This window comes from Cyprinodon variegatus, unplaced genomic scaffold, assembly GCF_000732505.1.
Source record: "Cyprinodon variegatus isolate N-32 unplaced genomic scaffold, C_variegatus-1.0 Scaffold164, whole genome shotgun sequence".
Lineage (NCBI taxonomy): Eukaryota > Metazoa > Chordata > Actinopteri > Cyprinodontiformes > Cyprinodontidae > Cyprinodon > Cyprinodon variegatus.
Window position 1 is genome coordinate 250287 of NW_015150617.1, and position 18253 is coordinate 268539.

Consider the following 18253-nt stretch of genomic DNA (forward strand, 5'->3'; position numbering starts at 1 on the left):
CTGGCTTATCAAAGCAAAATTGTAAATCTGCTCTATGCCAATGAACACAGGAGCAGCAAATCTCTCTGCTGTTCCTTTCTTACAGTGTTTCTGTATAGGAACACTGCATGGGCTGCAGCAGCTCAGCTGTGCAGCATCTACACAGTTTCAACACCTTAAAGCATTTTCAAGCTCATTGAAGTGGAGAGTCATAACTGAATGTCTTCTCTCCTCCTCCTCCTCATAACGATGAGGAAGCCACACCTCGTATGTTACATGGTTAATATGGCTACACTGCATGGCTCCCTGTTTGTGCATTAGAGGGATAACCAGCAGACGGTCTCAGTCTCTTCACTGCCTCTCGCACTGGTTGGTTGAGGCTGTTATACATGGATTCCTCTGAACTGGAGCCTCCAGAGGAGCTCCACCCGCTCTGGGTGATTTAGGCCCATATTACAGCGCTCACCAACCTTTTTAAGACTTAGAGCTACTTCATGTGTGCTGAGTCATAGGAAGGGCTACCGATATTGACCTATGACCTGGAGAGGTCAGAGTTCACTTCAATTTCTTAAATATAAATATTGCTAATGATTCTTTTAATTTCACATTTTCTTTTACACATTGTCGTTTTGCTGAGATGGACTGGCGACCTGTCCAGGGTGTACCCCTCCTCCCGACCACTGACAGCTGGAGATAGGCAACAGCACCCCTTGCCACTAGGGGTGGGAATTGGCAAAGAAGTCATGATTCGATTCGAATCACGATTCACATGCCACGATGCGATTCTAACATGATGCATCACGATACTTGAAATATTGCGATGCATTGCGATATTTTCACTGAACACTGTAAGAAAAAGATACAGACCTTACCAGTGGCTGACTGGCTGGGTGTGATCTGGATCGTGTCTTCAATTGATACATAACTGAAAGCAACTGAATTCATCCATAGCTGTATTTATTGAAACGACTTTTGAAGGTGTTGCCATGACAACAAATACTGGACAGAAATATTACTATTACTGGCGTGGACACACTGACAAAAAGATCTTAGGATTCATCAAACTTAAAATAACAAAATAAGGATAATCAGAGCCGTTTACACGGCCTCAGTGGTCCTTTAAACCAATGAAACGAAAACATTCAAATGTATATTTCCCCTTTTGCAAATTACGTGCATCATATCAATTTCATTTTTACCTTCTTTGTTTTTAAAGCCTAAATGCATCCAAGCATCTGACTTGAAATGTGATGGAGCCACGGGGCGAATTTTCTCAGTGTCCTCCATGTTTTATTTCATATGACTCGTCTCAGTATCCCGCGGCCGGAAATGCTTGTGACAAAGCAGCGGGCGTCAACACATCCGCAGCGACATCTGCTGGACTGGAAGTTGTATTCCACTTGATTTGGCTGATAGGCGCCAACCATTCATGTATTTTATTTGCAGTGATGGAACTAACGGCGTTGAAAGTAACGGCATTACTTTGTTTTAGTAATGAGTAATCTAACTAATTACTTTGACTGTAACTATAACGCAGTTACCATTGCAGACACCCCGTTACTGCGCGTTACTCAGGTCGCACAATGAACCTTTTTACATGATAGGACTCGTTCGCGCCTTGTCATGAGAGAGGGGAGGATGAGAATGGCTGATGTATAGTGAGATTCCGTCTGTCAGTTGGGTAGGTGGGTGTTTCTGCTGGCGGGTGTTAACGTACAGCACACACAGAGAGATGGAGAGTCAGGAGGACTCCAGCAGCAAAACAGCGTTTTCCACATGGAAATAAAGGTGTTACATCGAGCTGCGTTTCCCCATCAGATACGGTTTCCCCTGCATCTCCGCACAGCGCAGGCGGCACGATTTACCGCGCAAGCGACAGGAAACGCGCATGCTAGCTAAAGGCGCGCAACAGCCGCCCTGTGCTCGCACCACAGGAGAACTATGGAGAGAAAGGGAGAATGGATGGACGGACGGACGGACGGACGGATGGATGATGGATGCTCTGCCTTTTCAACCTACTGTATTTTTTATTTTAAACATTATTTGATGGCCTTTGTGGCAGGGATGGAGATCCATATTTTATGTCACACACAGAGTATAGATCTAGATAGATAGATGTTGCAGTATCTATAACAACCCAAACACACAGGATTTCAGAATTAGACATCCCCAGTTATTAATTTCATAAACTCACCAGATCTGAATGCCCTGTTATAAACCTTCCCATGGCGTTCCCCCCTGATGTCATTTATGTTGAGTTGCAATAAATGCTAAACTCTCTGCAGGTTCTTGTCTTTGTCGTCCGCTCACCGCGAGAAGGTGGGGGCCGGGTGGTGAGGGTTACGGGGGGCGAGAAATGCAAAAGTAACGCAATAGTTACTTTTACTAGTAACTAGCTACTTTTATTGTGGAGTAACTCAGTTAGTAACTCAGTTACTTTTTGGGATAAGTAACTAGTAACTATAACTAATTACTTTTTCAAAGTAACGCGCCCAACACTGTTTATTTTTTTTTCATTTTTTTAAATTAAGAATCGATACTTAGCGTCAAGAATCGATGCAGTAGATCACAAAAATTAGAATCGCGATGCATCGTCATGACGATTATTTTGCACACCCCTACTTGCTACCCCACTTGAGATAAGAGTGACGGAAAATGGATGGATGTTGTCGTTTTTAAATCTCTATTAGTGCTTAAATGCTCTATATGATTCATATGATAAAATTATTTATGAATGATTTATGAATATTAATACAGACATTCTTGAGAGCCACCGGGTCGCCGGCAACCTGGTGGGTTTTAAGAGGTTAAACTTGGTCCACTGAGTTGTTTTGTTTTCAGAAGATGCTGAGGACCCCCATGTGGTCCTTGAGGGCCCTTGGGTGCCTGCGGTCACCGCCTTGGTGACGCCAGCACTATAGTTTGTTCCTCTTCACGTATGATTCAGCTGCTGATTTGTGTTTCTCGTTGATTCTACGTTCCTTCTGCTCAGGTTATCGTGTTTGTCGCCACTATTTAGAGCAGCCGGTCTGCTATCTCAGTGTCCTGATCAGCGAGGATCTCTATTCTCTGTTGCTCTGTCAAAAGCTGAGCTTAAAGTTTGTGAGACCAGATGTTTTATGCAGGTTAAAATAGTGAAGAATATACTAGATATTGTTTCATCTAGAACTAGCTTTAAAGGAAGATTCTACAAATATAGACAAAGCTTTAATATTTGATTTGGTTCCTGGATGGTTATTGGCGTTTTCAGGTTTGGTTCTTTAGAAAAGAAAAATTTTATATTTGCATTGTCATTACAGGAAATTGTTTTTGTTAAGGGAAGCATGTTTTACTTACAGCTATGTAAATAATTTTTTTTGTATTTTACTTGCCTAAAATTAATTCGTACCATGTGTTTACAACAGCAACCTGTTAGCTTTTCTCTTTTTTTTTCCTGAAGCCAAATGCTGGTTACTTTAGCTCATTAGTGTGGCACAGGGCCTATGAGGTGACCACTTTTTTTTTATTTATTTTATTTTATTATGTACTGCTAATATGCTGTTTTTCTTTTCTTGGTTATGGTTTAGCCAATTAATGCTGAAGATTTTATTGGATGCATCCCTTTCTTTGTGTCTCCCCTGCTAGATTTGGGCTATAGACAAAATGAAACAAATTGAATCATATTTCGATGGATCAGTTGTTTTTTTTCTTCCATATATGCTCCAACATTTGATCTTGTTTCAATACTTTTTTTTCCTTATGTAATTGCAGAATGTCATTCCCCCTTTGGCCTTCAGTTTACCTCATTATTCAGGTTTTGGCACCAAAAGGCAATGAATAGAAGCTTGACATAAAAACCAAAATACTTTTTATAAACTCAAACATTTTTCTTCCTTCGTACTTTGTCTTAACCATATTTTTATTTTCTACAATTTTTTTTTTTTATTGTTTGCTTTGCTCTTATTTTTGGCCATTTTTAGAACAGTTTCTTCTCCATTTTTAATAAATGCTCTCTACAAAACATTTGTTCACCCTTTTTCCGTGTCTTTAACTTTTATCTGACTCTAAATCCTTATTTCCTTCATCAAAAGCTGGTTTCAACCACGTTGCTACAGATTATTATTGAACCCAAGATTGTAAAGAAAGATAGATATAAAGAGGAGAGCAGAAGCTTTATTAGCCAAGCAATAAATACATATAAGAAATAATATGTACATGTGTTTGTACCATTTTTTATAAAATGGAGGTGGAAAACAAGGTTTTGGTATTTCAAATAAAATGATTTTGTTTCCACACCAGCATGCTGTGATGTCATTGTCCCTATTAGAAGGATAGCCTGGAAAAAATCAGCTTCTTTCTTGCAGCATGTTTTTCCAAATAATGCACATAAAGGTGAAAGTCTTATGATCTTATATTTTGTTTCTGTTTAAGTTTTTATTTTTTGGGGTTTGCTTTGTGTTTTTCTGCGTTGTCTAGATTTAGATCATTTTTGCATTCTTTGTTTTGCTCTTCCTGTTATCTCTTTTCTTCATCATTTTGGTTTATTCCTTTATTCTTTATTCCTTGGTCTAGTTTTTGTTGTTTTTTATCTTATTGTTTTCTGTTCTATGGTTTCACCTGTATCTCCAGTCCCTTCTCTTATCCTCTGGTTTTCCCTTGGTCATTTCTCATTTTGTATTCATTAGTTTTTTTCCCCTTTAGTAGTGATGCGTCCAGCAACACAAATGCATCGGTGCATGCGTGGTGCCCATAAAGCAAAACACTGTATCATGCATGTGCCGCTTCAAGAAAGTCATGTGACCAACACAGGAGTTATTTCTAACTTACTGACACATTAAACTGTGGTTAAAAACGTATCTGTCACATGATTCATCTGCTTCAAAAAAATGTTTCACTTTTTGCAGTTTATCCATAAAATTATTAAACATTTTGGAGCAGCGTAAACAAAATAGGAACGTTACACCGCTCCGTTTTTGTTTAAATTTTCTTCTGAAATAAAGTTCATTTCAAATTGACTCCTAGTTTATTTTCTGTTTTTATTGTACTAATTGTTTTTAAGATAGGATTGAAAAACCCTAGTCTATAAGCATTTTCATTAACATTTTCCCCTAAATTTTAATGTTATGAAATATGTTTACATTATTTATTGGCTGCATCTGAAAATATCAAAGATAATTTAATATTTAAATATAGAAATGAAATAATACAATATAACCTACTATAACTTTTATTATATAATTGCACTGGGTCATCAAATCCATTTAGTTTAGTCTGTTAAATAAGCTGGCTGTAGTGTCTCTAAATGTCCAGCAGGTGTCAGTATTCTGTGAGACAGTATCAACGCAGGATCAATACAGTTTGGCAATGAGTGGAAAACGCATCAAGATGCCTCATTAACCCATCACTACCCTTTAGCCTTATTTAGCTTCTTTCCTTGTAACTTTTATATCCTGTTGTTCCCCCCTGGTTATTCTTTGTTGCCCCCTAGTGTCCTTTCCTGTCCCCTTCATCTAGTTACTGTCTACACCTGCTCCCTATCAGCTAATTAGTTCTCCCGTTGTTCTGTTCCCCATATATTCACCTCCTGTTCAGTTCCTCATTGCTGGACTCTTCTCATACTTTAGGTTTATTCCTCCCTAGTGTCTCCTATTATTTTGGGTTCTTGAGTTTAGTCAATCGGTTCTGGACTATGCATTTTATATTTTTACTTCCTCATTAAATTCTGTAAGTAATCGTCCCTGCCTCTTCTACTGTGCATTTGGGTCCATTACAATAACTACCAACCCTGACAGTTGGTCAAGACAGTTTTTAAAAAGGATGTGTGGAATCTTTCAAGATGATAGAAATGCTTTTCCTGTTCCTAGATATTTTAAGTCATGATGGAGGGGAAGTCAACCTTAATGACCTTTTCTGCTGACCTTAAATTAACGGAAGGTTTTCACCTGTCTTGTTTTGCGGACCAGCAACACTACACAGTGAGTTGCCACAGGAAGCACACTCTTTGCTGGCCCTTCTTTTGAACAGTGTCTTGATGTGAGGAGGGTACCACGCATCTGGAGAAATGATAGAGACCAAAGTTGATCCATTCAAGACAGTGTAGGGCAGAGCGTTTGAGGGGTGTTTTCTGCAAGTGTGTCAAGCTCCAGGTGGTTCTAATTGCACCAGTGGAGCAACCAAGCATGGAGTCATCTGCAAACTTTAGGAGTTTTAAAATTGTACCAATGAGGCTCTCTCTGTTGTAAACATAGAGAGAAGAATTGTGGACAGAACATTCCCTTTGAGCTTCTGGTAATAAACTGTTGGTTCTTGTGCAGGAGAAGATCATTACTTTTTTCCAAATTTTTCTTCTAGAATTTTAAAAATGACGGCATATTGAGTTTAGAGGTTTTGCCTTATCAAATCTCTTGAATGTTGCTCAATTTGCTTCTATTTAGAGGGACTCTCCAGTATCTTAAATTTTTTAACCTCAATTTTTCTATGAGCATTCCTTTACCCTCTCCTAAAAATGTTTTTTAAGCAATTTTGTCTGTTTTTTTAGATTCAGCTTAATGAGATCTGCAGGGAATCGATGTGAATGGAGGTTGTTCAAAGAGTGGAAAATGACCTCTGGCAGAAGAAATTCTCTTGTTTGTTGTTGCATTTATATTTAATTCTTTCACTGTTGGCCGTTATTTGAAGCTCCTGTGAAGCACATCCGTCTCAATTTCTGTGCTTTGACTTATGTACCTTTTTGTATTCTTCTATTCTTCTTCTATTGCAGAGAAATGTTTAAAGGTCATCACAGCCCCCCAACCCCATAAGAAAAATAACATAAATAAAAAAACTTGCCAGAGGGCAAATTCAGCTTTAGTTTTTTTAAGTTTGTTCCAGTAAACAAACATCAATGAAACTCTTTAGATTATGACTTGTAATCACTCTTAAGTTTGAGACCAAGCCTGAACCAGTTTAGCTGTCGTATTGCAGTTTCTCTATTGAAAATTAGCCAGAACCACGGGCGTAAATGCAGTGTTTCCGGCTGAACGGAGAAAGGGGAACATTTTCGCAGTCTTCCCAAGGATCCGAAAACTCAACAGGAATGGATTATTTTTGTCTATCAGACCTTCAAAGTTTGGTGCTTAGCTGTTCATTTGCTTTAAACATTTTACCGAAGACAGCTTTTAAAATCGTGGACAGTTCAAAGCAGGATTTGGTAAATTTCTTCTACTGAAACAAGGGGCTTACGGCACAAACGTAAGCTGTAAGTATTATTCTGTTGCTAAGCTGTCGATAGCAATAATAGCATATCTAGGGTGACCAGATTTGGGTTTCTGAAAAGGAGGGGGGTGAGGGGGGAGTACTGCGGTGGCGGCCACTGACTGGACCGGACCGGGCACTCGAACCGAGCCATCAGCTCCGGGGCTGGTCCAGAAACCCCGGCGGATGGGGACAGGGAGCCAGCCGGGAACGGAGCGACCGAACCTGACCCGGTGACGGTATGCTTCCCCCCGCCTGCCTTACCGTGCTTCAAGCATGGGGCCGCCGGTGTCCAGGCTACCGTCTTGGGGTCAGGTTCGGTTGGTCCGTCCCCCGCGAGCGCTGGTGTGTTCTGACTACGTACTGCACTGTAGTACCCGGAAAATTTTTAAATTCCCCCTGAACATTTTTTTAGGCATGAAAATTAGGACATGTTCAGGAAAAAGAGGACGCCTGGTCCCCCTACCATATCAACAATTTGATGTTTCAGAGAGTGAGTGCTTGTTGCTATGATGCATCTTTGCTCAGCAGCTTGGCTCGTTGTAAACCAACCAATCAGAGCACAGCTCATCTAAATATTCATGATCATACCATAAAAGGAAGAAAACCTGTGGTTTCATTCTAGGGCTTTTAACCAGGCTGCATTAGGGCTCATAGAACAGCTAATATGCCATTTTCAGCCCAGACCAGATACCCTATAGAATCATTTTACCTTTAAGATGATTTTACCTGATGGAAGGTCAAACATGTTGCAATGGTTTCTCTTTCCAAATCTCCTCCTGGTTCTTGGGCTTTATGTTTTTCTGTGAGAGTTTTGCTCTGAGGGTCAAACTTAAAAGTGCTATAAAGGGGGTCCAGAAGATGGAGGTGTAGCAAGCAGTTGAGTTTGTTGAACTGTGCACCATATATTCTAAATTTAAGCAGCCACCCTCTTCCTAAGACTTTTCAATACAAATTCCAAACACTCTTCTGACTCACTCCAGCACAATTCTGCCCAAAATACTAAAGAAACCCAACAAGTCCTGCAAAGTAGAGTCTCAAGTGACTGGCATAGATAACATGGCTAACATGGAGCTAGCTGCTGAGGTGCCAGCAGCTGTTGGGGCCACCAGACCCGATCCCTCTCTTTGCCAAGTTATTGAGGAAATTACCTGGAACATTTGATCAGTTACCTCCCAGAAAGTAGACATTCTGACTAAAATGCTTCAGAGCGAGGCCACAGAGATCAAGGAGCTTATCTGATGCACTACAGATGCAGAGGACAGGATTGCAGCTCAGAAGGATTTCTTGGATCAGGCTATAAAAAAAGTTGGGAGAAAGAGGCCCTTACAATGGAACAATGAATTATTGACATTGCTAATAAGGAAAAGTCGGGTGCTTGGTATAAAAGAAGGCAAAGAGGCTGGCCCTGGAGACCTAAAATTCTTTGAAAAATAGCTGTGCGAATTTCTTCAAGTGGAGACCAAGAGCAAGAGACCAGCGGATCAAGCTTTAGAAGGCACACTGGCTCCACAACCCAGGCCTATACAGGCCAGTGCTGATCAGATTTCATAACTTCCAGGATCAACAGCAGGTTCTTGAAACCGCGTAGGGAACGGGAACCAGCCTCTGATGTATAAGAACTCTAAGATCATGTACTTCCAGGATTTCTCGGCAGACACCACGCGCAGGCGCAAAGGATTCGATGCGATAAAGCGACGATTGTGGGAGGCAGGCATCCAGTATTCTCTTCTTTAACTGGCTGGGGGGAGGATTGTACCTGATGGGGGAGCAAAGATTTTCATTTCACCGGATAAAGCAATGTAGTTTGTAGACAGTTTAGGCTGAAATTACGCCAGCGGAAGATCATGGAGGAAAACGTTCTGGACCGGACGATGTCAGGGATCTGGTCTCTTTGTATGTTCTGGTTCTCTCTGTTCTCCTCTTTCCCTATAAGGACAAATGGTGTGAGTAATTGTGGTTACAACTCTTTTCAACCTGAATGCTCAGCTATACTTTCTTATGAATTTGGTTTTGTGTGTGTCTTCATCAGGGAGATAAACACGTGCTTGTTAAAGGAAGGGATGCCCCCCCGGTGTTTTTTTGTGGTTCTAATCTGTTAGTTTTGGTTGGTTCCTTGTTAAGCTCACCACATTGCAGTCCTAGTATGTAATCATTATTTGGGTGGTATTGCATTATGACTCTTGATTATACTGTAAATGCTAAGACTATCTAGATGGAACATTAAGGCAAGTCATTCACCAATTAAAAGAGAAAAGGTCCTTTTAGCCCTTAAAAAGGAAGGCTTAGCTATTGCACTGTTGCAGGAGACACATTTAAACAACTCTGTATATTTAGAATTTCAACTATGAGGTTTTGAAAATGTTTTTTTCTCCTCTTTTACTAACAAAGGTAGAGGAGTTGCAATTAAAAATCCATGCCCTTTAAAGTCATAGATGTAATAAAGAAGCAAATGGGAGTTACGTACCTCTTAGAGCAAAGATAAAGTGGGAACAATTTGTGATATTGAATGTTTATTTTCCACCAGGTCACCCTAGTAACTTCTTAACGGAAATAATAGCAAAACTGGCTGATCTCTGCTGAAAATATTATTGTAGGAGGTGGTTTCATTTGCCTTAATAATCCACTGATTGATAGGCTTCCCATTAGCCCCCTTCGCATTTCAGGGAAATCAAAACAAATTTTCCGCGATGTATGGGGAAAATATTCTGCTGGAAAGGAGTACACTTTCTACTCCAACCCCTACAGATGCCACACATGTATTGACTATTTTTTTTCTCCCTAAAATTATTTTAAGACAATTAGCATTTTGCAAAATAGAGCACATTGTTATATATGACCATTCTGCATTGTATCTAAATCATACCTTTAGAAATGCTAGGGTTCAATCAAATCTCTGGAGAAAAAATCCTTTAATTTTAATTAGAACAGAATTCAAACAATTCCTCGCTGTTAATTCTCCCTCTGCAACTCCTCCTTGCTCTTGGACATAGCTAAGGCATTTTGTAGAATATCAATGATATCATAAACGTGCAGCAAAAAAATACAAATATTTGCATAACAACAAAACATATTAAAAAGAAAGCTTAGACTCAAGGAACAAGAATATGTCTGTGGTCTAAGTTTGGGGGGCTCAATGCCATCTGGTGCTTGCTGAACACATTGCTAATGCAAAATGCTACAGACAAAGTCAAACTAGCTAAACAAGCATTGTTTTAAAATGGGGGTTTACCAGATTGATGATATTCCTTTCTTACAAAAGCATGGAAGACCTCCCAAACAACTGCATCCATTTCTTACCGGAGGGCTTTATGTTCTACAGACCCAGAGAAAAAAACAAACAACACTTCTCAGGGACATTGAAGTTTCTGGCATTGAAAAACTGTCTTTCGGAACTTGTGAAGTGTCATTCAATACTCCCCCCGATCTACCAAATAAACACATCCAAAATCAAAACAAGAGTAAGTTGTATAATGTCCTAATTTTCTGTGCTTGAAAGAATATTTTGTTACAATGTGTTTCTAATAAATCTCCTACTGTTTTTGGGTGGAAGAAGCTTATTTTGGAATATATCCCTCTCGACCTTCTAACCTATGCCTCGTCCACTCTGACGTTTCTGGACGCGTATGGAAGCCCTTCTTGGACTATGCTGAAGACCACGTGTCTACATCCTGTCTCAAACGTTTATAAATGTTTAGATGTGAACTATATAATGATTGACGTATGCACAGTAGCAGCCCTTCCCAGTCATACTCCTGCAGAATGGCCGCCTACTCCCCTGTGAGTCCTTGGCGTGCGTTTTTTTTTTACTCTGGCTCTACCCTTTCACTGAATTACAGGATCCATTACAAGTGCTTCTTTTTAGATCTATATTATATTTTAGTACAAAGATTGATGTTTAAAAATAGAATTGTAGGGGACCAGACAAGGGCCCATTAAGGAAAGTGGGAACATTTTAAATGGCTACTACTGTATCTTTTCTTTTCTTCTTCTCTGGAGTTTGCTCCTTAGCTTTTGTTCTGTGTTATGTTGTTGCTGTTATTAAACAAAACAAAAAAAACATCACAGATAAAGCTCTCATTCAAATGTTTACCGAACAAAACAATATTTTGAACTGTTCATCTCAAAGTTTTATATAGCAATACATAAAGAACATTTTGTACAAACTGAATCACAATATGTTAATAGGATTTTTTTTATAGTAAAATAAGTTCTTAGAAAAGCAATTACAAAGTCACTTTTAGCAACCTTGAATCTCCTTATTCATGTTTAACAGAAACTGGCCTAATTGCAGTTCCTCTCCGTTCAAGTTCAGGTACCTGACCCATTCGATTAACTGGTCAACTAGCCTAAGTGAGACTGCAAGATCAGTTGATCATCTCAGACTAAACAATCTAGCTTTAAGGAGAGGCCAGGTCACTTTGAAATTATCCAAAATAATACATTTCATTCTACATTTCAGTGCTATTTTCCTTTCCAGATATGTTTTGTTAACTTTAAGCAAATGTTAAACCTGCCAACTTTATCAGACAAACATGGTTATCGTCATGGTGGTGGAGATTCTCAATCCTCCAGGTCATAGTCCTTCCAAATAAGTTAAAAATCAATCCACTGAACTTTCTTTCCAAGTTTGAGAAAGAGAAGAAAGAAAAAACAACCTTTAACCAAGAGGGTGGACTCAGTTTTCAGCTTTCAAAAACCTACAATGCAGCAATTGAGTTGATCCCTTCATGCCATCATTGCAACCCCAAACCCCTTTACAGGGAAACAGAAAACCTTACCTATTGAGCTAGGCCAACAATTCCCCTTAATGACCCCCCCCCCTTTCAGAGACATAGACAGGTATAGGGCATTGCAGGCTAACAAAAGAAGACAAACGAGCCCAGTTCCGTTTGTCTGTTTAAATTTGCATGTTTCTAAACAAAAACAAGCATTTCTTGGGCTACTTGAACTCAACACTATTTCTGACATTTTGAATTTAAAAAGCTTCCTGAATGGGAAGTGAAACATCTTCAAACTTTGAAAAATGCTCCAGTGGATTGTGTTTCAACTTTTCGGGAATGGTTATCGTTATCAACATGGCTAAAGATATCCCAGTTAGATTAACTAACAGAGCTAATCTTTAATGTAATGCTAGGTTAGTTGATCGATGATGACCTCACCGGTTCCTCTTGTCTTGTGCCATGTGTGTTTGTCATGCTAGGCTGTATAAATGTGCGTGGGTGTGTGTGTTTATGTGTGAGAACACATATTTGTGAGTGGATGTAGCTTTGCTCGTATCAATGTGTCTGAGTCTCACCGGTCTTCTTCTGTCCTGTCCTGTGCTTTCTCTTTTGTTGTGTGTGCACTCGTTGCTTTAGCTATCGGTACTCAGCGGAGGAGGACTCCCAGTGCCATTGCCTCTGAGATCTTCGAACCTCACCTGGGTAGCCACATTTTACAGGTAGGAATTATTCATTGCTTACAATCTGTTTCAGCCATTGTCGGATATCACGCTATCTATGAGAAATACACTATTTCCATAAAGTCCATTTGAAATTGCAGTTAGCCTCTATGTTTGTCTTTTACAGCATTACTGGGAACTTGTTGCTCAGAGTTATAATTAAGTTATTTTATATTTTATCAAATAGCGTTGTCTCCTTATTAAAACGATTGATAAAAGAGAAACTGAAGCCTGTGAATTCTCAAATAACGAGCTCTCTAAAGCAGAGGTCTTCAACAGGGGGTCCGCGACCCCTAGGGGGTCCATAGGGGTACTGCATGGGGATCGCCAAAGGTTTGGTTGATTAGACTTTTTTTTTTTTTTTTTATATTCCCCCTGCAATTTTTCTACTAATTGAAATGTCTTTCAATACTCATTAACATGAATCCAACAGACTGTAGTAAACAGATAAATGGAGGCAGAAGATGTCTTTCAGTCATCAATGCTCACATTCAGCGACACACAGGAGCTCTTTCAACCTGGGCACCGTTTCATTCACAACACCTGTCCCATCAACCAGGAATCAGAAATACTTTAATAATCCCAGGGAGTGATTACTTTAGTTACATGACACCATTTTTAATAGAGTGACCATAGCACCAACTCTATATGATACAATTTCATACAATATGTATAATTAGGGGGTCCCGGCTCCCATCTTGCCATCAGTTTGGGGGTCCTTAGCCTGGGAAACGTTGAAGACCCCTGCTCTAAAGGAATCTAATGAACTACAGTATGTACAAATATAACTCAGATGACTCAGAGTATGAGGCTTATAGAGAAACAAAAATAGGTTCAGTTTCTTTCAATACCCCTTTAACTTTCACATATACATTTATTTGACCATTAACATGTATAATCAGTGTATTATACAACGATAGAGGAATGCAAAACCAAGCTATGTTTAGAACAAAGGTAAACACCCGAGTACAGTAGTTACTAGCAGGCTTTTAGCAGTGATAGGGAGTGAAAACACAAGTTAGCTTCTGTTGAAATGACTTAATTTGGACATTTTTGTGACGCGAGAAGAAAAAAAGTACAGTAGGAGCAATCTGGCAGAGCTTCAACCAAGAAAGAAGCCAGCAAATTCTAAAAGGAGAATGATTTATTGTTTTATTGTAAAATCTGCAAGTAGAAGATCTAAAGCAACCACTTAGTGCTCCAAATGGAGGTTTGTGAGCTTTAGAAATTGTAAACTCTTTTTGTTTTGAAGTAAAATCCCACCCTGCCGCATGTCGGGAGGGGGGGGACATACCCACAGCTCATTCATAGAGGGGCTTTTTTGGCTCAAAGCCGGTTTGTTGAAATGTTTTCATTTTTAATGTGGGCACATGGCTACTTTCATATGCAGATAGGATTGGTTGAATAACTCATAACATTTACCCCATCAGCATAAAAGCATTTCTTATTTTGTAGATACCAGGATTTCTACTCGCAGTTTACAGCTTCTGGCCTGTTAAATGAAAAATGTTGAAAGAAATTGCTTTAACACAAAACACTTTCTGTACATCCATGTGTCTATAGTCTATAGGAATTTGAGTGAGGAAAAGTGAAGGTAGTGATGGCTGTTAAATATACCTAACTCCAAAAGGACTCAACTATATGCAGCAATAACAAAGGATATACTTCCACACAAGATACTTATTATGAAGAAAGATAAAAGAAAACCGATTTTAAGAGGGATTAAAATGAGCAAATAAATTCAGTGCAATGGTTGAAATAGAACATTGTGGATTGTAATAAAGAACTAGGACTAGGAACAAGTGCAGTTAGAATAAATGCCCTTATTCTTCTAAACTGATGGATATAGATCAAGATACTGTATTGCAATTCTTCTGCAGATGGACACCTGTACACACTGCAGCGTTTCATTATACCCCTCCTACTGGATTATCTGTTGCTAAAAGATGTTAAACATTTTGACCAACATGTTCATTTTAGATCAATTTGCAGTAGAACTGAGCAATTAATTGCATTTGCAATGTAATCGCAATTTAGAAAAATGCTCATTTTAAAATCGCAGAGGCAATTGTCAAATGTATCACATTACGTTTAATAAGAGTAAGACTCTATATTTCTCCTTCCAGCCATTTAGGGTGGTGTTAATATGATTAAAGTGGGCCTGCTGTCGCACATAATGAAACAGGGAGTTGCAGCCATAGACTTATAAACATACGGTGGGCTTAAGCATGGAAAGGCTGGAAATGGTAAAATGTAATTTATTTAAATTTGGTGAAATGTAAATAAGCTAAAAATCACCAAATTTGAAAAAACAACAACAAAAAAACTGAATATATAGCAGTATATAGCAAAAATATTTGATATATATATATATATATATATCTCTATATATATAGAGATATATATATAGCTATCAAAGACTGAGTGATGGTCTGAGCAGTCAAAGGAAGTTCAGGCACAGGTTTAGATCCAAAAAAGTCTTCTTTTTATTGAACCCAAAACAAAAAACTGGGGTCAATAAAGGACAAATTACAAAGTTGGGCCCATAAAAGAGGTCAAAGTAACTCAGGCTAACAAAAAGACCTACTGAAACAAACAGACCTGCTACATGATACAAACGGAAAACTTAAATACTGGCTGATCAGGCCACATAGAAGATACAAAGGGGGAAACACACAAAAACTGAGGCCCCATCCACACGAAGTCAAAACTAACACGAAACGCTAATATTTTCCAGAACGTTTGTCGTAAAGACGGAGACGTAAAATAAATGTGATCGTCCACACGAATGCATGAAAACGCTGCAAAATGTATGCCAGGCCTGTAAGTGGCGCTGTGGTGCCAAAGCAAAAATAGGCGACGAAATGTTGGCATGCGCACTAATATTTATACATGGTTGCCCTGCGGGTCCATTTTCGTGGTTCAGTCAAATTCAGGTGCTGAACTATGTGGTCGATATTGCTCTGTTCTTCCTGGAGATATTCCAGAAGAAGAAGATTCTGTTGTAAGCCCGACAGCAGGGTGAGTAGCATGAGCAGCAACCATTCAACACAGTACGGCGCCATTGTTGTTGTGATACTGTGTCGCGCATGCGTGTTTAGAGGCGACGCTATGACGCATGCGTGTAAGAAAAAATGCGGTTAGAGCTTAAAGATGGAAACGCGAAAACGGCGCTTCAAAATCTTCCCACTCTGAAGGCTGAATAAAAAAAAGATTGTTTACAGACCCCCGAAACGCCGGCTTCGTATGGATGAGAGGCTGGTTTGGTGAAAAATGGGTGCGTTTAGGCCAGGGTTTGGCTTCGTGTGGACGGGGCCTGAAATTAACAGAGGAAAATCCCATTCCCCCCCTCCTGCTGATGAGAAGTGATGTAAACCAATTTGCAGCTTCAATGGGCTGGCTCCACCCCTTCTCCACCTCTGTTCTCCTGAAGGACTGGAGCAGCCAGCACTGAGGTGACTCAAAAAAAACAAACAAAGATTAAATCAAGCAGAACATAACAGTGTAAACTAAAATGTGCACACTTATTCTAGAATACAGTGTTATGCCTTAAAAAATTCTGTAAATTAAATCCTAAATGTAAAGAAATCCCAATATAAATGAAATGAGACTTGCTGACTTAGTGTGTTGTGATTGAATGTTACCACATTTGGGTGGCTGTAGTTGCAGCCATCACAGACTGAAATCGGGCAATAATCACCTTTATCTATTCTCATAGTTTTTTTGGGATCCATTGCAATGTATATTTTTGGGCAGGCAGATACTTGACAGAGACAGCTCTCCAGAGTTCTACTGAGAACGAGCAGACAGATCACCGGCAGAGAAACTCTCCAGAGTTTCAGGTATTCAGGCAGGATCAACCTGGGAAGCAGAGAGGAGAAAACGGGATCAGATTTGGTTCACCAAAGTCAGAGTTCGCAGACAGGCAGGTTGGCTCAGGCTTGCTAAGCGTTACTGGCAAACACTCTGGCACTGGAGTGAAGCCCTCCGCCTCCTTAAGTACAGATCTCCTGATGAGCAGATGGAAGACAGGTGGTGCGGTCGGCTCAGGCTCCAAGAGATCTCATACGCCCTCTGGTGGAGAAAGTGGACAAACCTCCAGATCCCAACAGGCTGGAAGTTGGAGCGGATTTTCAAGAGCTGCGGGTCTTTTTCATCTATGCAGGGAAAATTCTGCCTCTTAGACGCCTGGGTTTAATTCAGCTATGTCATTGTTTTTAGTGTTGCGCCGATGCCATTTTTTGGCCCCGATACCGATACCCGATACCTGGCTGTGCAGTATCGGCCGATACCGATACCATAATAATGTAAAATAATTGCCATCATGGCTTCATGTCGAGCTGCTGCCTTCCTTTGTGAAGCAGGAAAAAATGTAATACAAAGTGAATCCATTAGAACTTTTTATTGCCTACCAGGAGTGGGTGACAATAGCTGAATAAACTTGGCTCTCAAAATGGTATCGGCGCCCTATTTGTTGGTACTCGCCGATACCGATGCCACCATTTTAGGGCAGTATCGGGGCCCCGTCCGATACTGGTATCGGTATCGGTGCAAAACAAATTGTTTTTATTATCATTGTCATTTCTTTGCGTTATTTTTTACCAAAATAGTTTTCCACCAATTAGCAATATGAATAATTTTCGATTATTTGCCTTTAAGGTTGTCAGAGGGCAAATTTTTCTTCTTAGTAACTTGATACCTGTACATCATTAGCTTAGTAATTCCTCATAATTCGGCCTCAGCTTTTAAACCAAACAGGACCAGTTATTACTCAACAGCCAGTTCTGGCTACAGCTAAGCTGATTTATTAAGCGGAATTATGAAAATATGAGTTCTTGTGGATCGCTCCCTGGGGTTTGTGTTTATCTGTGTGTTTTTTTGCAGCTTTAATTCTAAACATGTTGCACTCTTTATCTATTTAACTTACAGCCCAAAGGCTGAGCTTTAAAGATCACAGCCAGGTTTTTATGCGACGCCACGACTGCTAAAATCCGGTTGGGTGTGTGTGTGTGTTTGTGCATTGCTGCGTCTGCTGGTGTGTGTGCAAGTGAAAACGAGAGAGAGCGTGTATTTTTGCTGTTTGATATTCCTGTTTTGTGTTCATATATCACCTTTGCAGGTAACATGTATGAGTTTGCTCTGACTGTATGTCTCTTAGACAAACTTACTGAAGTATTGCTCCATAAGTGCTTAAGAGTTAAAATCAATAGTTTCTCCTTTGGTGACTTTAAAGCTCAATTAAACAGATGAGCTTTGAAGTAGCTATAACATTTTAAACAATAAAAAATAGAGTATATTGTTAGCTTCACTGTTAGAAAATAATGTATACTGTTAAAAAATTCTGTAATTCCCTCTGGGATTATTAAAGAATGTCGGATTCTGATTCTGATAAAGAACACAATATATCTTTAATCAAATAAAACTTCTATGAGGATTTTAATCAGTTTCACATGCTGTTGTGAAAATGGAATAGATAACAGGTGAAACTGATTGGCAATTAGCAAGACTCACTCAAAGGAGTGGGTCTGCAGGTGGGGGACCACAGCCCACTTTTCTGACCCTATGCAGTTTAGCTGATGATTTGGTCACTTTTGAATGGTGGCGGCGCTTTCACACTAA

The 18253-nt window shown here is 39.6% G+C and overlaps 1 protein-coding gene across 1 annotated transcript in view; it reads left to right on the forward strand.

The window, feature by feature from the left end:
* The window catches only part of npas3 (neuronal PAS domain protein 3), a 444436-nt gene that overhangs the window by 204792 nt on the left and 221391 nt on the right, over positions 1-18253 (forward strand). Inside the window, exon 4 of the mRNA XM_015378092.1 lies at positions 12552-12634. Coding sequence (XP_015233578.1) covers positions 12552-12634 — 83 coding nt within the window. The remainder of the gene's footprint in view (positions 1-12551; positions 12635-18253) is intronic.